At 49.0% G+C, this 25,934-nt stretch overlaps 8 protein-coding genes across 8 annotated transcripts; 5 read left to right on the forward strand and 3 right to left on the reverse strand.

The window, feature by feature from the left end:
• Positions 1 to 1,005: 1,005 nt before the first annotated feature.
• On the forward strand, positions 1,006 to 2,586 carry P175DRAFT_0527490 (uncharacterized protein; the record flags this gene model as incomplete). The annotated part of the gene is made up of 7 exons (XM_040899524.1): positions 1,006 to 1,257; positions 1,726 to 1,860; positions 2,024 to 2,134; positions 2,216 to 2,233; positions 2,294 to 2,363; positions 2,415 to 2,472; positions 2,550 to 2,586. The coding sequence occupies 7 exons, from the start codon at positions 1,006 to 1,008 to the stop codon at positions 2,584 to 2,586; spliced, it is 681 nt and encodes a 226-aa protein (XP_040755426.1).
• Positions 2,587 to 3,704: 1,118 nt separating this feature from the next.
• On the reverse strand, positions 3,705 to 4,600 carry P175DRAFT_0449085 (uncharacterized protein; the record flags this gene model as incomplete). Its single annotated transcript, XM_040894434.1, has 2 exons — positions 4,515 to 4,600; positions 3,705 to 4,358 (listed from the first exon to the last, which is right to left on the reverse strand). Coding segments are annotated over exons 1-2 (693 nt in total), but the record flags the coding sequence as incomplete, so codon positions are not given.
• A 320-nt stretch (positions 4,601 to 4,920) lies between these two features.
• Positions 4,921 to 8,500, forward strand: P175DRAFT_0497151 (sulfite reductase subunit alpha). Its single transcript, XM_040896217.1, has one exon. It carries the CDS (start codon positions 4,999 to 5,001, stop codon positions 8,134 to 8,136), a length of 3,138 nt encoding a protein of 1,045 aa, XP_040755428.1. The 5' UTR covers positions 4,921 to 4,998; the 3' UTR covers positions 8,137 to 8,500.
• On the reverse strand, positions 8,461 to 9,940 carry P175DRAFT_0497152 (tRNA methyltransferase TRM7). The gene has a single exon (XM_040896218.1). The coding sequence runs from the start codon at positions 9,926 to 9,928 to the stop codon at positions 8,639 to 8,641; it is 1,290 nt and encodes a 429-aa protein (XP_040755429.1). The 5' UTR covers positions 9,929 to 9,940; the 3' UTR covers positions 8,461 to 8,638.
• A 1,789-nt stretch (positions 9,941 to 11,729) lies between these two features.
• On the forward strand, positions 11,730 to 14,215 carry mak5 (ATP-dependent RNA helicase MAK5). Its single transcript, XM_040899135.1, has 3 exons — positions 11,730 to 12,021; positions 12,081 to 13,274; positions 13,331 to 14,215. The coding sequence occupies exons 1-3, from the start codon at positions 11,770 to 11,772 to the stop codon at positions 14,183 to 14,185; spliced, it is 2,301 nt and encodes a 766-aa protein (XP_040755430.1). The 5' UTR covers positions 11,730 to 11,769; the 3' UTR covers positions 14,186 to 14,215.
• A 1,067-nt stretch (positions 14,216 to 15,282) lies between these two features.
• On the forward strand, positions 15,283 to 16,458 carry P175DRAFT_0469631 (PaaI family thioesterase). The gene is made up of 2 exons (XM_040895008.1): positions 15,283 to 16,298; positions 16,402 to 16,458. The coding sequence occupies exons 1-2, from the start codon at positions 15,471 to 15,473 to the stop codon at positions 16,426 to 16,428; spliced, it is 855 nt and encodes a 284-aa protein (XP_040755431.1). The 5' UTR covers positions 15,283 to 15,470; the 3' UTR covers positions 16,429 to 16,458.
• A 515-nt stretch (positions 16,459 to 16,973) lies between these two features.
• P175DRAFT_0489206 (HECT-type E3 ubiquitin transferase UFD4) lies at positions 16,974 to 22,858 on the reverse strand (the record flags this gene model as incomplete). The annotated part of the gene is made up of 7 exons (XM_040895721.1): positions 16,974 to 17,170; positions 17,223 to 17,372; positions 17,433 to 19,874; positions 19,938 to 21,597; positions 21,691 to 22,340; positions 22,436 to 22,530; positions 22,593 to 22,858. The coding sequence occupies 7 exons, from the start codon at positions 22,856 to 22,858 to the stop codon at positions 16,974 to 16,976; spliced, it is 5,460 nt and encodes a 1,819-aa protein (XP_040755432.1).
• Positions 22,859 to 24,629: 1,771 nt separating this feature from the next.
• Positions 24,630 to 25,752, forward strand: P175DRAFT_0553330 (uncharacterized protein). Its single transcript, XM_040900479.1, has 3 exons — positions 24,630 to 24,875; positions 24,927 to 25,452; positions 25,505 to 25,752. Exons 1-3 carry the CDS (start codon positions 24,831 to 24,833, stop codon positions 25,567 to 25,569), a joined length of 636 nt encoding a protein of 211 aa, XP_040755433.1. The 5' UTR covers positions 24,630 to 24,830; the 3' UTR covers positions 25,570 to 25,752.
• Positions 25,753 to 25,934: the final 182 nt, after the last annotated feature.

Genomic DNA, 25,934 nt, shown 5'->3' on the forward strand with positions numbered 1-25,934 from the left:
CATTCGCCGTCGATCAAGCCCCTCAGTGTGCGACACCTTATCGTCTACGGCATTCTATCATCACACTCACATCACATCCGTTGAGTGTTTCTCACAGCAGCCTAGTGGAGACACGAAATATCCACAACATTCCTTTCCGGGTCAATCGTAATCAGCGGACGCTTCACAAATGCATGAATTCTGCTGTCGTGGCAGCATTGTTTCTTCTCAACTAGCTTGAACCTTCGAAAATCCCTCATTTCGAGTCAATGTGCCTCGTTTTGCTAAAGAGGATTGGCACTGGAGCCTTCGTTTTGCCATTGATCATCCCCGTTTCGCCTATGCGTCTGCATTCCGTACGAAGCCGATTTTCGAGAACCTGACGCTCTTTACACTTGCTGAATCAAAGCTCCTGCATGATTAGGTTGCTATTACTTTGCGCCAGCTGTCATGCTGTCTTACATTGGAGCCTTCTTTACCCCCGGCTCAAAGTTGACCTAGCATCCCATTGGAAACGAAAAATCAAAGCAAAATAGCAAAAATGGCAATCAACTGAGCGGAGAAGCAAAAAAAAAAGAAAAAAGAAAAAGCAAGAAAATGAGATGAGAACAAAAAGAGGAGTAAAGGAATCAGAATTAAAAAAAAAAAAAAAAAAAACTAGACACTGGTTTATTTCATTCAGCATCAGCGTGATCGGTATCTCTCTACCCTAGCTCCTTTTTTTCAGGTACCTCACCACCCTACATATTTATCTGAATGTTCACTCACAGCCAATTAGTTCGCATAGATTTGACTCTAAGTCGTTGGGTTTGATACGGGCTTTTTGACCGAGGGCAAACCAGAGCCTTCTTGCCCCCATTGCAACTTCTCGTACCCCAATGAAAGTGGGTACTGGTATCTAGTTATACGCTCGCAGGGCCATTGATTGTTTAATTTAATTTTATTTTTCCAATGCCCTAAATTTTGTCCCATAGGCGTCCGGCTTTTCAACACACTTGGACATGGGTATCTCAGTTTCTTGTGCTAATGGCTGTCTCACGTCCTCCGCATGGTCCCGTCTGGACATCGTTGCCCAAATATGTCTACCTTTCGTGGCAAAGACGCGTCACTAGAAACCGTCGATTGGTATCTGTTGCCTCCTTGTTGTCGCTCTCGGGGACTCACCATTCCTCAAATTGGTATGATGAGCTCAGTATTTCATTAACAGACGAGCCAATTCAGCTGATCTCTTACATCTGCAGACAAGAAATCCCGCATTCATCCTCGCTCAGGTGCAGGGTTCAGCTTCATTTTTTTCCCCTTTCTTCGGTCAAAATGATAGGATATTCGCTCTATGCATCGGCCATGGCAGATACAGACGGTAGTACGGTAGACCTACTTCGAACCCATGCAGCTGCACTAGGACCCGGAGACTCTCTGACGTGGCGTCTTTCGTCTGGTCCAATGCCTCGAAATTCCGGTTTCATGCTGATGGGATATTTAGAGGAAGAAAAAATGGCAACCCAGGGCTTACGGAAATGAGAGGATGAGGCTGCTTTGGGGTGCCTTTCTTGGCATTGGTTGAACAACTACGCAATGCTCTTGGTCCCCGCTTGACCGGGCACGCTAAGGTGTGATTCCACGGAATTATTTCACTCGCCGTTGATTCTTTTCATGGCGCAGGATCGTCGGACTATCTCATTTGCCTGTCTGGGCAGTGAATAGTCGAGGAGTAGAGTCGTGGTAGGAGGCTAATTGCCAACTCAGCGGCCGCTGTGCCCGGACTCAAAGTTGGGAGACGAGGAAGGAACTTTGAGGGCCAACTGTATGCCCATTCTGGAGTTGATCCATACCGGTTTTGCCACTCCTCCTTCAGACTCTCGAGTTGTCTTACATCGGGCTGTAATTAGCCTATGTCTGGCTGTGGCGATTATACTTTCGACAGCAAGGATCATACTGAACAGCATCGGAAACAGCCTATCCAATGAGCCGTGACTTTGTTTACACGTCGGAAAATGAAAAATAGATAACAATTACCCTGTACAGTCTTTAGATTTCTCCCTAGGCTACTCCAGAACTGTCGAATACGGCTTTTGACGACGTTGAATTTGGATTCTGTGACCCACATATACACTCCACTACACCGGGATGCTTTAATCCCGTGATTTTTAAGCAGGTGAGCCTTCTGCGGATTTCCGCATACCCTCTTTTTATAGGTAACAAATGGAAAATGTCTGTTTGACTTTGGAATGTTAAGGTAAGAGTGCCTTTGATGGTATGTATTGGTTGTGAATTTGGATTGGCTCTTCCACTGAAGCATGCTAAAAATTCGCAGCAGTTCGTATCCAATAGCGTGCTTGATACTGCTAGTAGGTATATGCACCTAACCAAGAACCCTGTCAATCGTATTGCTAGACTCTAATCATCCTAGACGCTGGGCCCGCTGACTAGCGCAGAGGAGATTTTGGGGGCGGATCCTTGCATCTGCAAGTTGACAGCTGCAGGCGTCTTGTTGTATGCACCTCGCATTCAGAGTCTGCAACCTCGAATATCCATTTTTTAGGTCTTCTGTGACCAACTGATCCACCTAGATGGGCCGTGATGCAGCTGATCCTTGACCCTCTTTGATTCACACAACGGTATGAAAACATTCTTGCAATTGAGATCATCATACCTCGCTGTATGGTGGCATCCTACACCCCCCTTTGTGCCTGATCTCGTCGATGACTCTCCTTCGCGTGGAGTGCTGCATGAACACAGTTCGTATAAACCTGGAACTTTACTCTAGGAGTGTGCCATATTGTGGTACCGACCTGTGGAAGCAGCGTGATATCACAGCATGGCGTATACGTCTGAACCAACTGAAATTTGTCCGTATAAGTGGATTGACGTGGCAGGCCTAAGTTTACCAAGGTTAATCTATAGAGGGCAATCACGGATTTTGTCCCTTTATGTCTTTCCCTCTTTCACCCTACGGCATTCATTAGATTTAACTCCGAGGAAACAAACAGCTGTAGCTTCAAATTCATTGCCCTCGAAATGTTGTTGCTTCTTGGCTGCATCTGTATATTCTTGACGTGTCCAGCCTTCTTTAAGCTTTCAATGGCTTAACTGGCCTGCTCTCCCTCTAGCCGTTCTTCTGATGGCTGGCGTGAGGTAAGTTTGCAATTAATATTGAGTATCTTGCCCTTCAAGTACCCAAAATGTCTTGAGGATGGATGGACCTACCTGAGTGTGTCCCCTTTCCAAATGAACAAACAGGGTACAGATAGACACGTGATATTTTATTCCCCTTTGGGATATGACGTCATTATCATCCCGACCTATATACACAGCTTGTTTTGCTTCTCTGTTTTAAACAACGCGTGGGACTCGAGGGTTTCAATTTAGAAACATATTCCACCAAGATTGTCCAGAATCCATCAATTTCTCATTACTTGCAAAACCAAAGTTACCCCACTACCCGGTTCAATATCAGAATCAGCGTACAGCAGCTATGTGGAACAAGATTAAGGCCTCTTCGATATCCAGGTTTCTCCCCTAAAAATTAGATACTTTACTTTAGGTAGAACGATCGCCTATTATATGAAATATAAATTGGTTAAATGTGCAGCGATAAGAACAATGATAATAGAATAAAGAAAAAGCATGTGAATGAGGGACTGATAAAACAAAATATTTCACAGAAATATACTGGCAGGTTCCAGATCAGACTTTTAGCCCATAATAAATATACCCTACTCTTGCCCGTACTTGATGATATCGCTGCCTGCCAGAACCCAAACCTTTTCACTACCAGCGGGGACTTCGTCGTTAAAAGCCTTGATACCGGTATTGACCGCAGCCTGAGCAATTACATCCGCATCTTGGGCCCATCCATTTTTTAACCCTGAGTGCACTTTGCCCATAGCACCCGCAATGAAGCGAAAAGCAGCTTCCACAGGACGGCTCCCATCTCTCTGACCTGCAATCAACCCAGGACGTAAGATCACGGTTCTTTCAAACCCGAGAGCCTTCACGTCTTCTTCGATTTCGCCCTTCATCCGTGTATATGCAAAGGTTGAGCTTGTGCTGGCTCCACTGGATGAAATTAAAACATAAACCTTGGTACCTGCATCACGTGCTGCTTTGGCCATCTCGATGTTCAAGCCATGCTCCACCTTATATTGATTGTCGAAGCCACCTGCAGCTCCCCTGGTAGTTGCAAATGACGAAATGAAGATAGAAGGGGCTGGAGTCAGCGAAGAGAGCTGGCTAGCCCATTTTTCGGTATCGCCTGACACAAAGGTGGTGAGCTTTGTGTGAGGCGCGGTAGCTGCGACTTGGGGAGTGCGACGGGAGATTGTATCAACTCGAGCCACAGCAGGACTGGCGAGAAGACTGGCGAGAATATGGCTTCCCTAGGAGTCGGAACAACTCAGCGATTAGAAAAGAGGTCCAGCGATATCAAGATAGAGCGTATTTGGGCCAAAGGAGCAACTTCGAGACTGGATTTCATGGGGCAGATTCGGAGAAGAAGAAGAAGAAGAAGAAGAAGAAGGAAAAGAAGCACATACCACCATACCTGTGCAGCCAATCAGGGCAACGTTTGCCATTTTGACAGGGAACCCTATCTGAAATCTTTATTCACGCGGGGCTGCAGTGCGCATGTACCTAATGGAAGATGATGACGTTGGATCCCAAAAGGAGTTAAATTCAGCGGATAGCAAACTAAACCCAAATAAGACACGTGGCTGCCTGAGGCGGAATTTGGAGAAGATGATGACTAATGCGGGGGACTGCCGAAAACGGAGTTTTTCTGCCAGGAGTTACCGCTCCAGATTGATCGATAAGAAATTGCGTGATTGCCACTATACCGCTTTGGGAATTATCCCCTGGGGGGTTTTTTCGGAGTATAGAGAGAGGAATCGCCTCCTCGGAGTGTTGGATCTTTTCTTTTCTCTTCTTTCACCTCCTCATTGTTTGTGATTTGCGTGTTTCCCCCCTGTTTCTTAAGGTCACTGGTCTTTGAATCCGGTGTCTACACAGGAATTTTTCACGATGGGCTCCTCTTCTCCCGCCCTGTCGACCCTTGCTGGTCCGACCTATGTTACCGCTCAGACTCTCATCCAACAGGTCGCTTATGTGCTGAGTGACAAGATCTTTTCCTATTCCCCAGAATCCTTCGACCTAGACGCTGCTCTCCGTGACTGGGCCTCGAAGAAGGAGACAAATGCCAATGGCGAATCGCCTAGCGTCCAGACTATGGAAACCCGCCAGGGCGCTGGAAACATCGCTCTTGGATACCTCTTCTCTCAGGATTTTGACCTGAAGAAGCGTCACGTTCCTCAGGGTATCGTCGCTTCCTCCGCAACCCTGCCGTACATGCGCGCAGCCCTGGAGCAGCTCTCCCTTCTCTACTCTGTTGCGAGCCCCGTTGCCGCACACGTCGCCGCTGTTGACTATGCTGGCGAAGACGGACTGGTCTCCGATTATGTCTCCGCGCTCGCTCTCGCCGAAGAGCTGGGTTTGGGCCTTGTATCGAGTGCCTCTGCTCACGAATCCCAGCATATGGCTCTCCTCACAACCCTGCTTGCCACTATCCTACCCTCGATCCATATCTATGACGGAGTCCGCGTTGGACGCGACAATACCCGCGTTATCGATGTTCTTGACCAGGCAGGTCTTAACCGTGCATATGAGTCTGTGCGCAAGACGTTGGATGGCGAACGCAGCCGCCACCTCGACACCCAGGGCAAGCTGCTTGAGCTGATTCAGTCCTTGAACGGCGAACTTGGCACTGACTATCGCGCCTTCGAATACAGTGGCCATGCTGAGCCTGCTTCTGTTTTGGTTGCCTTTGGCACCGTCGAGGCCTCTCTCACTGCCCAGGTTGCTCGCTCCCTAGCTAAGGATGGTATTCGCGTTGGTGTTATCAATGTTCGTGTTTACCGTCCCTTTGTCGAGGAAGAATTCCTCAAGGTCCTACCGAAGTCTGTCAAGACCGTCGGCGTGCTTGGCCAGGTTGCAAGTGAGCAGGCTGTGCAGGAGCAGGGTGTTCGCTCCACCCTCTACGAGGATGTCCTCGCTGCTCTGGCATTTGCTACTGATCGTGAGCAGACACCATCTTGCGTGGACATCAAATATGCTCGGTCTCAGCGCTGGGATCTGATCAGCATTGCCGCTTCATTCCAGCTCATCTGTGACAAGCCAATTGTTCAGGCTGATAGTGCCTCTGAGCCTCTCCAGCTGTTGGACCCCTCTATTGTGCAGGAGTACACCTTTTGGGATGTCGACACCTCTGTCTGCAGTGATGCCGCCACTCTCCTCTCCCAAGCTCTGGCAGCTGATTCCGCCGGTAACGTCACCACTAGCACTGCCTACGATAATATTATTCAGGGTGGTGTGGTTCGCGTTGATGTTCGCAAGAGCTCCAAGATCCTGGACGCTCCTTATTCAATTACCGCCGCCGATACCGCATATGTTGGTGACGTCAAATTATTGAGCGAGGTTGATATCACTGCTTCCGTCAAGAACGGCGGCAAGCTGATTTTGAACGTTCCCGGAGTGAAGGATGATGAACTGGAAAAGAAACTGCCTGCTGCTTTCAAACAGGCAGTCGCCGAGCGTGGCATCTCTCTTTACCTCGTCGATCCTGCCGCTACTGGAGACTCTTCTCTTGACTCCCTTGTCCTGCAGGTTGCCTTCCTCCGCGTGGCTCTTCCTTCTCTAGAAGCAGTGGGTATTAAGAAGCTTGCCTCGATCTCCGGAAACGCAGAGTCCCTCGAGACCGTCAGCAAAGACCTGAACACCCTTCTCCGCCAGGCGGAAATCCCAGAGTCCTGGAGGATCCCTGAAGAGGGTGCCCAGGCTCCCCAGCTCCTGAAGGACTTGTCCCCCAACAGCTTCGTGTCATTCAACAAGGAAGAAGCTGAGCCTGCCACCAATCTGAAGGACTGGCAGACTGCTGCAAAGGGCCTAGTTTTCAAGGAAGCCTACGGTGCTAAGACTGCCCTCCGCCCCGACCTTGCCACCAAGAGCTTCACTGTTCACGTCAAGGAAAACAGACGCCTTACCCCCATCACCTATGACCGTAACATCTTCCACATTGAGTTCGACTTGGGTGACTCTGGTCTTAAGTACGATATCGGCGAGGCCCTGGGCGTTCACTGCGAGAACGATCCTAAGGGTGTTGCCGAATTTATCGAATTCTACGGCTTGAACGCTGACGACGTCGTTGAAGTGGCTAGCCGTGAGGATGCTGCAGTTCTCGAGAACCGCACTGTGTATCAGGCCCTGGTCCAAAACGTTGATATTTTCGGTCGCCCTCCCAAGCGCTTCTACGAAGCTCTTGCCGAATTCGCCACCGACGAGAAGGAGAAGAAAGATCTGCTCACCCTTGGCGGTCCCGAGGGTGCTGAGGAATTCAAGCGCCGTGGTGAGGTCGAAACTGTCACCTTTGCTGATATCCTGGTCGAATACCCCTCTGCTCACCCCGACTTCCATGACCTGATCCGCATCGTGGGCCCCCTGAAGCGTCGCGAGTACTCGATCGCCTCTTGCCAGAAGGTCACCCCCACCACTGTGGCCCTGATGATTGTCGTCGTCAACTGGGTCGATCCTCGCGGCCGCAGTCGTCTGGGTCTGGCAACTCGCTACCTCAGCGGCCTGCAGCCCGGCAGCCCCGTTACCGTGAGCGTCAAATCCAGTGTGATGAAGCTGCCCCCCAAGTCCACCCAGCCCATCATCATGGCCGGTCTGGGAACCGGTCTTGCTCCCTTCCGTGCCTTCGTCCAGCACCGTGCTCTGGAGAAGGCCCAGGGCAAGGAAATCGGCGCCGTCTTGCTTTACATGGGATCCCGTCACCAACGCGAGGAATACTGCTACGGTGAGGAGTGGGAGGCTTACCAGGAAGCTGGCGTCATCACTCTCCTGGGTCGTGCCTTCTCCCGCGACCAGCCCCAGAAGATCTACATCCAGGACCGCATGCGCGAGACCATCCCTGAGATCGTCCAGGCTTACATCCGTGAGGAGGGAGCCTTCTATCTCTGCGGTCCCACCTGGCCTGTTCCCGACGTTACTGCTGTTCTTGAAGAGGCTATTGCCATTGAGGCCAAGAACCAGGGCAAGAAAGTGGAGACCCGCAAGGAGATTGAGAAGCTGAAGGATGAGGAGAGATACGTCCTTGAAGTGTACTAAATAAACTTGCGAATTGATGGTTTTGAGTGAGTGGTTCATTTTTTTCGGATACTCCACTCATTTTCATTTTTTTTTTTCATTATTATTCCCCTCACCCTTTGGTGCATAAAAAAATGATGATTTGTCTACCTACCCCCCACGTTGGTTGAGCGCGTTTTGATATCATGACTTACACTTACCTACTACCTGCTTGTTGTTGATAGACATACTGCTCTTGAGTCGTTTTGGTTTACCATTAGATCAGCCTGTCTTTTACTAGATACATGTGCCCAGAGGGTATGAAATGATTTTTTTTTTTTTTTTACGATTCAATTGTATGGGTATCCACTATAGTTATACATACTCCATAGGCCTCGCCTGTAACCGTTCTAAAAATGTAAAATCTTAGAACCTCTTCTTCATATGAGAAATTGAATAATAGACCCTCGAAAGAAAAAAAGAAAAAAGGGTGATAAGTCTAATTATTATTTCAAGTATTTGTGAACTCAACCGCCAACATGTCTCATGCACGTCCCATAGTCCCCATCTTAGTCTTGCCGTAGGCGCCTCCTTTTTCTTTCCTCAACTCAAGAGCTCGCCGGTACGGTGGAGCCATGGGTGGTTGAACAGGGTCCAAGCTAACATGGTCAGGAGGAAGAGAGTAAGAAGCGTCGGAGTCCCAGGCCGAGAGATCCCCACAGGCAATAAAAGACGGAATCCACCTGTTTTCAGCAGCGAATTTCTGAGGCTTGTTGGAGAGGGGTTCTGGCGTGGATGCGTTCCCTGACTCTGCATGTAGCTGGCGGGTCTGGTTGTCCTTTATGGAGCCGGTTAAAGTCACAGGTTGTACCGCTGTAGATACTTCGTAGTCCTCTTCTGGTACTTCAAGTGCAACGTTGCCGTCCGCGGATACCTGCGGAGGAATAGCAGCACCGCCAAACAGGGGGCTTTTTAAGGAATCCATGCCAAGTAGACCATCGTGCACAGCCGGGGGGATGAACCCCTCGCACACTACAAAGGCTTCCAGACTACTAGCACGGCTGCTCCGGGGCTTTGCAACACTCACCCTTTCGAAGACTGTTCGGAGTTGAGCGTATAGAAGATCCACGTCGCGGTCACGGAAGATTTTTGCGACAAATTTGCCTCCGGGTCGAAGAACACCCAGAGCTAGGTTGAGTGCAGAGTAGAGAAGCTGGGATTGGATGTAAATATCCAGATCGTGCAACCCAGTCACGTCCGGGGCACCGTCGGATATAACAAGATCCACCGGGTGTGGCTGGCGGACTGCATGGGGAGAAGAGGAGGTTGTAGAGTCGTAGGCTTCGGGGTCCAATGCCCGAAGGAGGAGGGGGATGGTAGACGGGTGGGTGATGTCGGCTTGCAGGGTTGTAATACCCTGCAGGGGCGCCATGGGCTGAAGATCAATAGAAACGATCTTGACGTTCTTGCGTGGCTTCAATGCAGATGAATCGGTGTCCTCCTCTAATTTCTTCTCTGCATCCTCGTTGTTCTTGCCCGCTTCTCCGACTGCGTTCAGTTGCGCCAACGCTGCTTGCTCCTTGCGCTTCTTCTCGACCCACGCCCTTCGACCAAAACTCTCGCCCTTGATGAGGACTCGGCTCAAAACTTGACTCCAGCTGCCTGGAGCGGCGCAGAGATCGACGACCCGAGTCACCTTCTCTGGGTTCTCATGTTCGAATAGATCGAATTGCTCGTCGATCTGGATCAGCTTGAAGGCGGATCGCGCACGCCAATTCTGTTCCTTGGCGAGTCGGTAGTAGGCATCACGCTTATCTTTTGAGGATTTCCCCATGGTTGTCTGTGCGAAAATGTAATGCGTCAATGGAGGAGGGGGAGTTTTGGAATTCTTTGCAGCGTGGGGCTCCAAACGGCCACGATAAGATATACGGTAGACCCTTAGGACAAATCTGCAACAATCAAAACTTCAGAAATAGGTATCGCCAGAAATCATTCGTCAACTAGGCTTTATATAATTGATTCATTTCTAAATGGTAGCTGGTGATCATATACTTCCATCACGATGCTCTCCTTTATTAATAACAACTTCAAAATCCTTTATTGCACTTAAGGTTCAAAAGACAGGATATCTGTCCAAACACAAGCTTTGAATTCAATTTCTTAATCACACATGTAGTGATAATGCACAGGCTCCCGGAAAGACAGGGAGGCAGCACATAGCAAGGCCCTCAGTGGAGCATTCTTAGCATTTCTTGAGAACATGACATGCTCAAGCTATTACAAGGCATGGCGACAGCACGCAGCAAGATCCTTAGCCGTGAGTGTAATATTTCTTTCCTCCGTGTTAGGGGCGGGCGAGCGGCGCATAACAGATTCGAAGTCTAGCTCCAGTGGAGCATCCTCAACATTTTTCGAGGTAACAATAATCTGCTTGGCCGCTAAGTGAGGTCGTAGCACTGTTGAGGTGTCTCTAATTACAAAGTCAACATGGTTATACTCTTTCACATCCAAAGATCCCCCGAGCGCAGAGTCATCTTGAAACTCTACAACATCTGCCTGTAGTCCACGTGTGATTCTGTGGGTGGTATGTCTGAGGTGGTAGAGTTTCAAGATGACTCTGCGCTTGGGGGGTCTTTGCATGTATGGGGCCACAGAGGGAAAAGCCCATGTCCTGTCGACTCTCGACGTACTTGCTGATATTATGTGCCAGAGATCGTCGGATGCCCACCTTGCGAATGAAATATAATCACGTTGACTTGAACCTTGAGAGCCACGAATATGCGTCAGCTCGTATTTGTGCTTCTGATTCAGAAAGACCAGTTTTAATAACGAGCGAGTGTCAGTCTGTAGGGAACCTCGAGGGGGTTTCGATCTCTAGCTAATAGCTCCTTCAGAGGGTTGGATATGTTTGATACGATGATAAACTGGTTCGAGTAAGACGCATCAGAGTTGATTTGACGATAGACATCGTTCGCAAATAGTCACTCACCCGCTGCCTCGACCTGCGAGGTTGGAGACGCCATATCTGACTCGGTCCTGTCGAGAGACTCCGCCGATTCGACGTCCTTTGCAGCTAAGGAGGAAGAAACTGCGATAATGATGGACGTCAAATTCTGTTGATATAGAAAAGAAAGGTTGCTTGAATACTGTGGATCACGTGGCGCTAGGCAACTTTTTGAAATACCTGTTGGAAGTGAATTATAACAGAGCATGTTGGCTAAATAAGTGTATAGTGAATGGGAGGCGAGAAGAAGAGGTGAGTATGGAGTAGTAGTAACAATTAATGGAGAAGGTACAGTATGTTATCGATAAAGAGTGGCAGAATCATATCATGTGACGCAAGTCTCGGACAGGCGGTCAGCAGCTGTTGCCCTTTGCACCTCTATATTAGTGACACTAAGTAAGTTGCTAAGTTAAATTTTATACTGGTAGAAAGTCAAATCTTCTCCTAATAGCTTACTGGACATAGTTATGTTTTTTCTGCCAGTCCTATACTGACAGTTACACGAAACTTTTGTTGTTGCAATCTGCCATAAGATTTGCATCTAAAATGGTAAGCGGTGCGGACTTTCTGCCGATATTTTTTCTTCCTCTAAAAAAAAAGAGATCCTCCAGCAGAGCAACATCCTGCGACAGTTCATTTTTCTCTGATTTGCACGTCGTTTTTCGTTAATTATGGGCCAGAAAAGGCAAAGGGACCATAATGGCCCTCGACTACAGTCTAGGAAGAGAAAGAGGGCTGAAACCAGTAGCAATGCTGCTGACAAACAGAACGCTCCAGAGGAGATTGTCGGAATGGAAGACCTCAACTGGAAGGAGGTAGCGCTGCCGGACCGACTTGATGATTTTGGGGGATTTTTCGGCCTGGAGGAGATAGATGGAGTGGATATTGTCAAGCCACAGGGAAAGGGAGAAATTCGCTTCAAGGTAAGAAGGTGTGGCTAGGTGTGTGCTTTGTACCCATTTCCCTAACCGACGAAACCTAGGCCGCCGCTGGAAAGCCAGGGAAGTCTATCTTGAAGAAGACCCCTCCTCAGACGGGGACCACCGATTTTACCGACGAATGGAGTGGTTTCAGCGATGGCGAGGCCGCGGAAAAGGACGATACATCAACCACGCAGAAGGAGTCGAAAGAAGCGAAGGTCGACAGAAAGGAAAATAAAGAGCAGAGTATGAAGAAGGATGTCAAGAAGAAACAGAGGGAACCCAAGGAAAAGAAAGCTGGCAATTCTCAGGACCGAAACATTCAGTCGGGGCTTTCATTTGCTGCCCTTGAGGACGAGGAAGAAGATGACGGCGTTGATATCTCTGCATGGGAGTCACTTGGTCTTTCTCCGGACATTCTCACCGGTCTTTCGAAGATGAAATTCACCTCCCCTACTGCAGTCCAAACCGCCTGTATACCTCCCATTCTAGATGGCCATGACGTTGTGGGCAAGGCCTCGACAGGATCGGGAAAGACCTTGGCCTTTGGCATACCCATCTTGGAGCACTACCTAGGACTGGAGCGAAAGGAGGACAAAGACGAGTCGAAGAAAAAGGAAAAGATCCCAATCGCATTGATTCTATCGCCGACTAGGGAACTGGCGCATCAGCTGATGAAGCATATTGGAGATCTGATCTCACAAGCTCCAGGCGCTAATGCTCGCCTTGCACTCTTGACTGGTGGCCTTTCGGTTCAGAAGCAGCAGCGACTGCTAGCGAATGCTGATATCGTCATCGGTACCCCCGGTCGAGTATGGGAGGTCCTGAGCTCCGGGAAAGGCTTGATTCGCAGGATGCAAGGCATCAAGTTCCTGGTTGTTGATGAGGCAGATAGGCTCCTGAGTGAGGGCCACTTTAAGGAAGTTGAGGAAATTTTGGGCGCTTTGGATCGGGTGGAGGATGGGGAGCCTCTAGAAGGGGAAGATCAATCATCAGAAGGTGAAAAGGCTAACCCAAGCTCAGAGAGACAAACTCTCGTTTTCTCGGCTACCTTCCACCGGGACCTGCAGCAGAAGCTAGCCGGTAAAGGACGTTGGACGGGTGGAGATATAATGAACAAGAAGGAGTCCATGGAGTATCTTCTTCAGAAGCTGAATTTCAGGGAGGAAAAGCCGAAGTTCATTGACGTCAACCCCGTTTCGCAGATGGCTGAGGGGCTGAAGGAGGGTATTGTTGAGTGCGCCGCAATGGAAAAGGTCATTTACATACTCTGTCCCTACTGCTGCTGAAGTGCCACTAACGATGAATATAGGACCTCTTCCTGTACACGCTACTTCTCTATCATCCTAAACACCGGACACTGGTCTTTACAAACTCTATCTCTGCTGTCCGACGACTCACTCAATTCCTCCAAAACCTTCAACTTCCAGCGCTCGCCCTTCATTCATCTATGGCCCAAAAGGCGCGCCTACGATCCGTTGAGCGGTTTTCTTCTCCGTCTTCGGACCCAGGTACTATCCTCGTTGCGACTGATGTGGCCGCCCGTGGTCTCGACATTAAGGGGATTGACTTTGTTATTCATTACCATGCCCCACGCACCGCTGACACATATGTTCACCGTTCCGGCCGTACTGCTCGTGCCGGGGCATCCGGTAAGAGTGTTATCATTTGTGCCCCTGAAGAGATGGTCGGGGTTGTGCGCCTTGCCGCCAAGGTGCATGCCCATATGGCTAACGGCAAACGGCTGCCCCTTGAGTCTCTGGAACTGGATCGTCGAGTTGTCTCTAGGGTTAAACCTCGAGTGACTCTTGCAGCGCGCATTACGGACTCTGGCATCGCCAAGGAAAAGATTTCTGCCGAGGACAATTGGCTTCGGAACGCTGCAGAGGACCTTGGCGTTGACTATGACAGCGAGGAATTCGACGAGGCCCAGGGGCGAGGTAGAGGCCGCGGCAAGGGCCGACAAGAACGCGAGCGACAGGCTAGCAGCGTTTCGAAGTCGGAGCTAGCGGGGATGCGTGCTGAGCTGAAGCAGCTGATATCCCAACGAGTGAATATTGGCGTTAGTGAGCGTTATTTAACCGCCGGCCGTGTTGACATCGAGGCCCTTCTACGTGGAGAGGGAAATAACTCCTTCCTGGGCCAGGTTGATCCATTAGGGTTTTAGATATTTGTTAATATAAAGATACCACTAGGCCTTTTTTTTTTTTTGGTAACAGGTATGGCTTCTTACTGGGTCGATCTGTCCACTTTCTCGATTTGGTTCGGCGATTATCTCGTAAATTTAATTGGATTCCATGTAGGATGTTTGTGACGATCCCCTTGCAGGAAGTAGTAGTATCTAGAGCATGGACATCAGGTCGCGGTGTCTCATGCGCCTGATGAGAGGCTATTCAGGCTATACTTTCTGAGCATTCAACCATAAATCCACATCTCCAGCAATTCCCACCATTTGTTCGCTCTAAACCGTGTAATCAGAAGCAGAAATTTTGTTCCCTAGAATGGTGGAGCTGCGGAGCGTCTACGCCCCTAGACTTTGTTTTGTATTTCCCGGTATTGAAAATAAATTTCACCCAGGAAAAGGTTGAATACGGAGTATTATGTTAATGTGGGCCAAACATAATAAAGTTGACATTTAATTTATGTGGTTATGTAGATACCAGTTCCTCATACCCAGACCATTCTACTGACTAATTTCAACCAAGCCGACATCGAGTTTATTCAGTTTAGTCAGTTTACGGTAGAACACTCGAGCACGCTCAAGGGTCATCCCTCGCAGACAATGAACGAGAATCGACAAGCTTTTTTTGTAGCTCTTTACGAGCGGGATTAAGAATGATCGACAGTCGGGATTTTAACCGATAGTTAGTACTCCGTAATGATGGGTCAAGCCTTACCCGGCCCACTTCGGCATGCCGAGCCTCAACATTTTCGGGACCTTGCCGATTTTTTAATTTCTATTGCCACGGTGAGAATAGTTCAAAGAAGTGGCGGCTCTGGACATATAATATTACCTTTACAGATATAGACAAAAGAACCCTGTTGCATATAACTATGCTAGACAAACTCGTGCGGTTTTCCCAAGTGGCTGTAGGACTGGCATTAGAATTCCCCTGCCTTATCGACACATGTTTATCGATCTAATCTATCTAAATGACTTGGTTCTTAAATTCTTCTCCGTGTCGGAGTTGATCGTGGATCCGATACTCCACTTGGCCCCGGTTTTCTTTTCTTTCCTTTCCTTTTTTTTTTTTTTTTTTTCTTCTCGTTTCTCCCCTTTCCTTGATTATGTGTCGCTAATAGTTTATTGTGACTTGGAGAACCCGTTTTCTTGCTGTTAAATACTCCCCTTCCCCTCCACTTACTAGACACCCGGGTGCTCTACATAGAGTATCAGGACTATATACAAGGAACCTCTTACCTCTCTCTACAATCCCAAAAGCATACTCACCATGTTCTCAACCAAAATGTCCAGGACGCTGTCTCGCCTTCTGCAAAGACAACAACCAACAGCACAACCACCAGCCGCAACCACCATTCCAGCGCCATCAAGCCAAACATGCATCCGCTCCGCCCAAACACAAGCAACAACATCCTTCCCACCCGAGATCGACGACATGCTCTCGACCCTCCCTCTCATCAAATCCCTGCGGCAAGACCCCACCTTCAAAGAAACTCGCCCGCACCTCGCAATGCCCAGCAACCTACGCAGCTCGCATTTCGTGGGCGGCTCCCTAGCCGGACAGGGTAAACTGGCCAGCGCCTCGTATATGTTCATGTCACAGTCGCGGCCCTCCTCCTCCTCCTCCTCCTCCTCCTTGACGGGACATCCGCAATCACAGAACACTGCCGCAGCCGCAACCGCAACCGCAACCGCAACCGCTGAACCCCCCCAATGCCAAATCATCGCTTTCTTCCCCATTGGAAGTCAGATGTGCGGCCACCCCGGTTTCGTCCACGGCGGGCTTCTCTCGGTTCTCTTCGACGAGGTCTTCGCGTACTGCGCGTCGCAGTCCTTTCGCACGGGCTCCGGCATGACTGCGAATCTCAACGTCAATTTCAGGAAACCTGCGCTCCCGGATCGCGTGTATGTGTTGCGGGCTGCCACGGTCAAGGTGGAGGGGCGCAAGGCTTGGGTGGAGGGGACCATGACCATGACTTCCTTGCCCTTGCATGGTGCGGGTGAGAGTGACGGAAAGGCAGAGCAGCAGCAGCAGCAGCAGCAGCCTGTGATGGTTGCCGAGGCGAGCGCTCTGTTTGTGGAGCCGAAGTTTGCTGAGGTACATATGTCCCCCCCTTTTTTTTTTTTTTTTTTTTTTTTCCCCCGTTGGTTTGGTTTCATTTTTGCATTGACCTTTTTCGCTAACTTGTTGGTTGGCTTAGTCCATGGCGCCTGTGTATCGCCATTAGATGTGAGGTGATGCCGCTGGAACATTCGATACCCTTTCTTTACCTTCTGAATTCCGATTTTTGCTATATATTCCACTAGACCTACTAGATAATTGATCCGGAGACAAAACGGAATAACATAGATTGAATTTGAATATACATAGACACGACCCGCAGTCAAATCAAGTTGAATAACCGATTATTCCATTTCTATCTAGAGACAACTAAGAAACCCCCTTTAGACTCCTTTCCTAACTGAATACTCAGACAGTGAGGGCATTAAAGAAAATTAAAAGAAAAAAAAAGTATTATAAAAACCCGAATGCAAAACAAAAACCCACCAAAGAAGTCAAATTCACTCATGTGGCTGTCGTGGTATTGTCCCACCTTCTTCGAAAATAAAACGTGCTGTAGTTACTATACTGCCTTGGGGTATTAATTCCTTTCCATGTCCTCCGTATCGTTCATGTTTTTTTTTTTTTTTTTTTTTTTTTTTTTTGCCTCGGGTGTCTTTTTTCAACAGGAAGAATCAAGCGAGTGTACAGGGCAATAAGGACAGGCACCGTTTAGGACAGGTGGAAGGCGCCCTGTCCTTCCTTAATAGCAACATCCAACCGCCCTCGAAGGACATCCAAAGTGCTGTAGTCTGGCAGCTTCAAGTAGTTTACACAGGTCATAACACTGGGCAGGTAGTCGTCGGGCGTGTATGGGGGTTCGCTTGGTCGACACACAACCGTAAATATTGGCGTGAGACTCTTGAACCCTAAAAGTAAAATTAGCACCAACTCAAGAGTGCTGGGAAGAAGAGAGCCTACCTCCGATTGGAAGTTTGGGGCTACCCGTTACAAACTGAAGGAAGTCTCGCCGTTGCTGTGTATTCAATTCACTCATTGTTTGAAGCAGGTTTCGAACGCTTCGACTATCCATATTGAATCCGTGGTCGGCCTTGATCGAGTCCATTAAGGCTAAAAGAAAGCAAATGTTAGCAAATTTAAGGTCATGAAACTCCAACCTATGAAACTTACTTTCGATCGTCCAGTCTTCTTCGGCTCTTCCGAATAACATGACAAGTTCGTTTGGTGTGAATGTTTGCAGTGCAGAGTACGGGAAAACCTGCGAGAAACCAGCTCTAAACGCTTCTACTTGGGCTTGAACCCCATCTCCTAGGGTCATATCCACGACCCGATCGACGTAGAGGTCAACATTATCCATGGTGACAGGAATGTTAGAGCCATTTTTGACCAGCTCTATGGCGGGATAGCCTGGGAGTGTAAAATCGAGGCTAAGATCCTCAACAGTAACTCCGTCCACCTCAACCGCTGTCAAAGCTTGAGCCTTCTCGTATCCGGAAAGAAACTTCTTCTCCTCAATTGCTTTCTTGGCGGTTGCAAAGCGTTTCAACAGGAGTAGAGAATTTGCCAGGTCTTGATCAACTGCTTTGACGGTGCCAAGTGATGGAGCAACTACGGAAGAGGTGTCGGCGATGCGGAAGAAAGCCGGATTGAACGAAATATCAATGATTCTCGAGTCCAGCATTGATCGGGCAACAAACTTCCCAAGCGTTTTGAACAAATGCAGCTGCTTCTTCCCACTTTCCGACGAAAGTTGCTCCTCACTCATTGGAGCAGGGAATAAACCACGATTGCCGAAAGCATATTCCTCAGTATTATTACAATCATTCTCCCGCCACAGTTTGAGCTTCTTCTTGGAAAATTCTTTAGAAACGGTCGAGTAGAATTCAAGTGTTGGGCCGAGTCCGGTTCCGACTTCCTCAAAATATTCAACTTCGAGTACACTTGGGGAAGAGCCATAGAGCTCCATTACTTTCATCGCCGATTCAAGAATGCGACTTCTTGAGATTCGTACTTTTTGTCGTTGCAGGCGGCCTAAAATTGGCCGGTCATCGCGTCTGTGGTCGTTCCGACTGTCATCGTTCTGTGAGTTGTTCCAGCGCATCATCGCCCGCGAATATCCAAAGGCGGTCGATTGAAGGAACAAGTGACGCGTCTCAAACGGGAACAAGAAGGGGAAAAAGCGAGCAAGGTCTTCGCTCCAGTCAGGAAGACAGCTGCTAGCAACGATCAGAGGCTCCTCTAGCTGTCGGTTGAGCTTAGCGGTGAGCTTCGTGTTGATAAACTGAGCTAGCGGCTCGGGTTTGAGAGCTACAAGATCTTTTGTTTCTGCTAGTATATCATCGAGGGTGGTGTTCATCTCGTGTAAAACACGAAGCAATCGCAAGATCGAGGAGGTAGTAGGATCTTGATTTAAAGAGGATGGCATTCCGGCAGTGCCGTTTTGCGAGTTGGGCCCAGAAACGGTGGTTGTTACCGTCGAGGGCTCCGGTGGTGGTGGGCCTGGAATCCGTCTAAATTTGACCGTATGGATTGCGGACCACACATTCTTTCCGCTAGGATCCACATGCTGACGGTTATGATGAACAGCACGGTAGATAGTTGTTTCACTTGAGACCGACTGGCCATCGATGCTAAACTCTATGTGCCAGTCCGAAGGGATAGAGGCCATGGCTGCAGCATACGAAAACGGACGGCCAGCCAGGGCGAGCGAGCCACCTCCAGTCGAGTTCAGAGAGGATTGAGGTCCGACTGACGATTTGGACACTGGGGTTGATTGGGACGGTGTTGATACACGGGTGCCATCTTCTTTTCGTGCAGTTACTTTCCCTGACGAAGCTACTTCCATATTCACGGCAGAGGGGTCGTGTACATTGTCATCCGACATGTCATCGTCCAGATCATCCACAATAGCATTGAGCTCCTCCTCATCGCCATCTTCATCTTCATCGTTGTCATCTTCACTCAAATGCCGTTCATCAGCGCACTCCAAAGGTTCATCCTCATGTTCACCATCCGGATGAGGGTGCTGATCAGGCCGCTGAGGCCTTGAGGCTCGACCTTGTCCGTCGCCGGAATGTTCTTTGGGGACGGCCCGCTGCTCCCTATTTTGAAGGGTGTTGCTTCCAGATGGTCGTGGAAAGGGGGGTACTTCACCTCCGTTAGGGTCAGTATTCCCTGCAAGTTGATCCCGGAGCCGAGCGGCATTGGCGATTTGGGAAAGAATAGTGTCTCGATTGCGAGACGGCTTTGGTCGGTCGGATAAGCTGATCCTAGGATGAAGGAAGTCATCCAGGGCTTTGAAAGTTGCGATTGCGTGAATGGAGACCATAATGTTGCGGTACGAGCGGGGGATATCGGAATCCTCGTCAGCAACCAGCTTTAGTCGAAGCTGCTTCCCAAGCATGTAGGCTGCATTGCTACGCGTATTCTCCAGCGAATTATGGCTCACGGTCATGACCTCAAAATGCTCAGTCCGGCTGAGCAAGTCTTGAAGCTTGTTAATCAGAACACTGAAGGGTGTTGTGGCAGTGCTTTGGCTCTGCGCTTTTTCGGAGATCATTGAACCCAGGAATGCTTGAAGGAAAGCGCCACGTGCTTCGCGCTTAGATTGAGCTAGAAAGAACCTTCTGTTAGTATCAAGTTATATAATAAATGTAGTTGACTAGCCTAACTCACATTTGAAGTCATCAAACACACCAAGTAGAGTATCAATGACGCCCGAGTTGAGTAGCTCAGAGCTAGTGATGCTGTCCAGCGCGTCCCCGTCAAAATAGCTTGCCAGTTGCCGGAAAAGAGTCAATCCTTCACCGTTCCGATCGCCAATTCCGGAATAGCAGCAGGTTTCTATTTCCTTGGCTAGTGCTCGTAACTCATTCAGGATTTCAAGCGCCTTTTCTCGCATCTCCCGACCGTTTCCAGTTTCGTAAAGCTCGATGAAAGCACGTGCATCGCGGACGACCAAGTCATTCATGACGGTTTCCATCCTTGCGGAGAAGCCCCGAGCAGAGGCAGAGGAAGAGCTCTCAGATTCGGAGATGTCGTCGTTGTCCTCATCAGGATCATCCTCATTCTCATCATAATCATCCTCCCCATCAGGGCCATCTTCGTCAGGGCTATCCTCGTCGTCCGCGTGTGTATTTGGGTTGGCTGGAGCAAGAGGGATGACGGAGCTTGGACCATGGGTGGAATCCTCTGAGACGTCCATGGCAGAGTCGGGAGCAGAATCCTGGGACGACTTTCCTTGCTTATCGGTTGAGAGTGGCCCCTCAGCTAGTTTAACAATCTCTGATATAACGCCTTCACGATGGAATTGATGTTGATAAACAGGCTCTAGTCGTTGGAAAAGCAATTCTGCACAGCGGAGAGCGGATGAGACCAACGAAGGATGATCTTTTTGAGATAATATAGCGGCCAAAAATGACGCATATGGTACAGATCGTAATGCTTCCTCGATCAAAGTCGGATCCAGATTATGAAGCATTTTGAGTTGAGCAATGAGTACTTTCTGGCGCACTTCTAGATTTACGGTGCTAGAATACGCATCGGTGAGGGTTGGCAGCAGGATCATGGCAAACCGTCGGAGTTCTGCTTTACAGTCCATCAGCAAAGAGCGTCGTTTCTCGGCAGACTCCTTTGCTTTAGGGGATTTTAACCCCAAGGTTACATCGCTGTCTGGAGAAGGTGGTAAGCCGTCAGCCGGAGAGGTTTGACGGTTTGGGACACCAGGCAGGAGCTCGCAAATAACATTCAAGGTCTCCGAGACCTGCTCTTTCGGTCTGTGTATCAATGCTTGCATAACAAGAACACTGTCCATCTTGATGGCTGTATTCTCAAGATTGTCTGGGGGAGATACCCCGGTTAAGATTTGATAGAGTGTGTCGACGACGTCCATCCTGAGCAGCTCTGCTGACAGTCGAGGACTTGCTTTCGATGTAATTGCCAAGACACGAAGAAACTGCGTATGAATATGTGGCCCAATTAGGTTGGTAGTACCTGGGAGGAGCAAACGAAGCACCGCTTTCAACATTGCAGGCTCAATTAGCTCCTCTAGTTTTTCCGGCTTGTGCTTGAAGCTCTCCACGATTCGAGATACACAGAGACAACCCTGTTCAACAACCTTGGGGTCATTGCTTGACAGGACATTAAGAAGAGTGGGCATGACGTCTCTGACAACGGGGAACGAATCATGAGGTAAATTGCGACAACAGTTGGCAGCCGTAGTTACTGCAGTACGCTGGGTACTTGTCGGGAAAAAGTCGAGGTACGTCAAGCAGGCCGTTAAGCCACCTTCTCTCACGATAGATGCTGGGAAATCGACGGAAATCTTGGCGAGAGTCTACATAGAGAAAGTCAGCGGAGAAACAAAATCTGGTAGTGGGCTAAGTGACGAGACGTGAAAACGAAATAAAATAAGAAAAAAAAAGCTTACACTTAGAGCTTGCTCCGCCAAGTCAATAAATTGAATATCCAGCAGTTTCTGGCACAAAATCGGGACAGCACCACCGTAAACGACATTAGCCACTGAGCCGCGCAAAGCTTCCATCAAGTTGGCCAAACAACGGCAAGCTAGGAGCATAATTTCCGGATTCTCTTCACCAAAATCATTTGGTTGCATAAGAGAAACCAGCTCCTTTACATATGGATCAGGGGAAAATTGACCGGAAAGGTTGTCCTCGTTCGATACAAGTAGTAGATCTGAAAGCTCCTGGAGAGCGATCAGTTGAACGGACGGGTCATCTTTCATTCTCAAGTTCTGCAGAATATCTCGCAAGCGAGAGGACATCCCTGACATCATACCGCTCAAAGCGCGAAGGGTACTCTGGAGTCCGAGGGAGCTTCTTGATCCAAATAGGCTGTTATGAAAGAGATCTCCATCGTCTTCATCATCCTCGTCGTCATCAAGACCCGAAGGATTTGTACCATCATTGCTATCACTTGGAGGTGAAGATTCTTGTTCCTCGGGTCTATCACGCCTATCCAATTCCTCGTCAGCTTCTTTCATAATTACATCGGGACGAGTCCTAGAAGGGCGCTTCTTCTGTCGATTGGGAGGAGGTGACTGGGTAGCCAGAGAGCGCTCTATGTCACCGAATGTATTAGTATTTGACATTCTTTTTGGTAATAAATAGGAAAGGTGAGCTTTTTTTTTTTTTTCTCTCTCTTGCAAGTCTTACCTTGAGACACTTTCCCATGTCGACTAGACTTCCTTCTAGATTGTGGGGGAGATTCCGGGCTTCTCGAGGATTCCTCCACGGGATGTGATGATGAACTACAGGTAAAAATGTCATCAGGAAATATTCGCCTCCAGTAGAGAGAATCAATCCAACTTACCTGGATTGGGACATAGCTGGGCGATTTCGTGTACCTCGATGGGAGGCAGCAGGAGCAGCTACAGCTCGGGGGGATGCTGTACGCCGCTGTCGCTTAGCCTTTCGATGAGGCGATGGAGGATTCGTGGGCTCTGAGGGGTCCTCGGATCGATCGCGCCGTGCGGGGGCTTTACGCTTTCGAGATGGAGCCGAGCCAGCGGCGGGGATAGGCGGAGAGGGAGAATCTGCAGCTAGTCTCGCAGCCGAGCGAGTAATTCTGGAGGACATGAGAAGCTGAGCACGTCTAGACAATGGAACGGCAGATGAAGTAGGGCTCGAGAAAGACGAGGAAAAGGTATGACCGTGGGAATGACGGTGTAGGGGTAAGGTAGCAGTTCGGGTGTGGGTAGAGCAGATTCCATTAAACGTGAAGACAGGATATTCACAGCCCCAACGTGGTCAGCGGTGCCAAAAGGGCTGATGGCCAACGCTTATCAACCGAGCCTTCTATGCGGGTGCTAGCGAGACCGGTGCTGCGGTATCACCGTAGGGCAGGGGATGAACAAAACTCAAAAGGATCCCAGGCGAGAGGACCGTAGCGGGGTAGGAATGAAAGGAGATCTGGTATGTACCTGGCGACAGTAGCGGAAGCAGCCGCAGAGGAGGATAGTGTGGGAGAGTCCTCAAGAGGGTCCTGGGGGTGGAAATTGGGCCTTTGCCTGGCCATATGTTAATTGCTAACGAGAGCTGGACAGGAAGAGCTCGCTCATCAGTAAGCACCGTTCAACCCGCCATCCGTTAATTGTATAAAGGAAAATCGGGAGGGGCTCGTTGAGGGCGAGGCGGGTTCCGTCGTTTGGTTGGTATGGGGGAGGGGTGAGTGATTCGCTCGGGGGAAGCAATCGGCTCAGGGGAGAGACGGGAAAGAAGGCAGAAATTTAACAATAGAGAATAAGGGAAAGACAGTCAAGCGGATAGATAAATACTAGACAAGAGATGATATGCAGCCGTGGAGAAAGCACTGGTTGCGAGATGTTGAGATGAAGGGGAGGAGGAAGAGAAGAGAGGTCAGTTCAGTCAGTTTAGCCTCGTTGGCGTGGTTGGCGGTGGTGACGCTCGTCTGAGTTCGGAGACCGCCAGAGGTCGACAGTGCAGCCACCATCACCTTTTCTTGTTTTCTAGGGCCGAAACATAATCCCATTCCATTCATATTGTCTCTGAGAAGTTTCGGAAAATCATAGGGCGGTTTTTACCCCTTGGAATTCTTGCTTGATTATATCTATCTGGTTAAGACTCGTGCTTCTCTCTGTCCCATCAGTATTCCGGCCATTCTTGGGTACGAAAACATGTATTAGACCGCCCAACGCAGTACCTCGACTCGAGCATCTTCTACTTTCAAAAAAAAAATTGTTTCAACCAAGGTGAAATGCATTGGATTTTCTTCTTCTTCTTTTTTTGAGGTTCTGACTGTTTATTAGGGGGTTCAGACCATAACAGCCTCCCATAACTTACTATGTACAGGAGCAGGCTAGCGTATCTATACAGGGCTGATAGTGGTCCTCGGTTTATATGTACCCCCCCACACGTTCGCACCTTGAATTCCCACGGTATATAAAAGATATCTCGGCTTCATTTTCTGAGATAAAACTGCAACTGGCTGGTCCATATTCATTATCTGGTTGTCGTTTGGTGGATGTAATGATTAGGATCTGGGTGGGTCACGATGTCAGAAAGATTCTCCTCCATCCTCTGTATATTCTGCGCCGATTCAAGTGGAGAACTCTCAAAATGACACGCATGAGAAATCAATCTCAAATCAAGAAAATGAGCTTGGTTAATAATAGTAGAGTAGAAACCATCAACTCTGTGTAACTTTTCTCGTTGATCTTCTCGAAAGTTAAATAGTGACTGATCCGGCCACACTTTACGCTCGATTTCGAGCATGATTAATCCAAGGAAGGGTTTATACACCGGACGAGTGATGTATACGTATATATATATAAATACGAGTCTGGAATTGATGGGTTACTTTTAATATCTAATAATGAGAATTGTGGAATAGTTATTGGAGCACGAAGTAAAGCTCTACTCATTTTGTAATATAAGTGGCGGCAAGGCTAACCGCCTCTGGAAGCGATCTGCTCCCAGAGCACAGATAGAGTTAGTCACCCCGCCGCCCTGAACAGCCCACTGAGCGACCCCGAGAGGAGGTATTCACTGACCAAAGCCAGACTCCTGGGCGGTTATTCCAAGGCCGCGAATGGCTTCGCGATTGGCTGCAAAGAATGCTGGATTTGATCCGCCAGTGTTCTCTTTGTCATGCTTGCATTGTGAAGAGATCATCCAAACATCATAGAGGCTATTGATACGGATCGTCCTTTGGTATCAGGACATCATACGAGCGCTTCTTCACCTCCACGGCCTTGGCATCGCCCATTCGGATATACGCAAGCATGATATCCTTTTTGATGCCCAAGGCCACGCTTTACGTGGAGATTTCGGCGCCTGCTGTCCATTTGGAAAGCCCAATCCTTCTCTACCGGTCCTACTTAATGGGCCATCAGAGACGGTCTCTGATGGGACAGACAGATTTGCCATGGGTTGCCTGGTTTACGAATTGGAGACCGGAGTCTCGTCGGGAATATCCATGGACGATCACGACCGCCTTGTGTTACCCCAGATCCAGACTGGCCATAGTGGTCTTGATTGTCTGATCGAAAACGCCTGGCGCGGACAATACAACTCGACAGCAGATATGCTGGAGCATGCCGAAAATCTGAATGGGGCCCAGGATAATCGTGGTGCAGTTGAATATCCTGTCTCGAAGGCCGAATTAGTCGAGGGAATTATGCGGTGGAGAAAGAAACGACAGGAGCAACATGGTAGCTTAGCTTCCACAACCCCAGTTAATGATCTTGCCTAACGACTACTTAGGCTGCATCCTCCGTTCGTTACCAACAGAGCAGCAACTGCGAATTCTAGCAGAGCGTTACGGCTAGAATGTTGATGAAGAGCAGCGTTTTTGTGATGATCAATTTCCGTTCCCTAGATGTATGTCTCTTGGGTGATATTGTTTTGGGGTTTGTTGTTCGGGACAACTCATGTCAATTCGTAAACCACGTAACTGTACCACATTAATAGCGGCGCCCTTCAATAAAGTGGCGTCAAAAGTAACTGTTTTTAGCATAGATGTTCAATGTACACCTCAGGCCGCGATGAGGTGATCAAATCCCGTGGCTTCTCCAAATTCTCTCCGAGGCCCCGAAAAGGAACAGCGGCAATTCCGGGTCGCTTTTTCCCTCTTTCCCCCCACACTGCTGACTAACCGGCGGCGGCGCCCGCATCCATCCAGCCTTCTTCCTCG

The sequence above is a fragment of the Aspergillus ochraceoroseus genome (assembly GCF_002846915.1).
Source record: "Aspergillus ochraceoroseus IBT 24754 chromosome Unknown P175scaffold_1, whole genome shotgun sequence".
Classification (NCBI taxonomy): Eukaryota; Fungi; Ascomycota; class Eurotiomycetes; order Eurotiales; family Aspergillaceae; genus Aspergillus; species Aspergillus ochraceoroseus.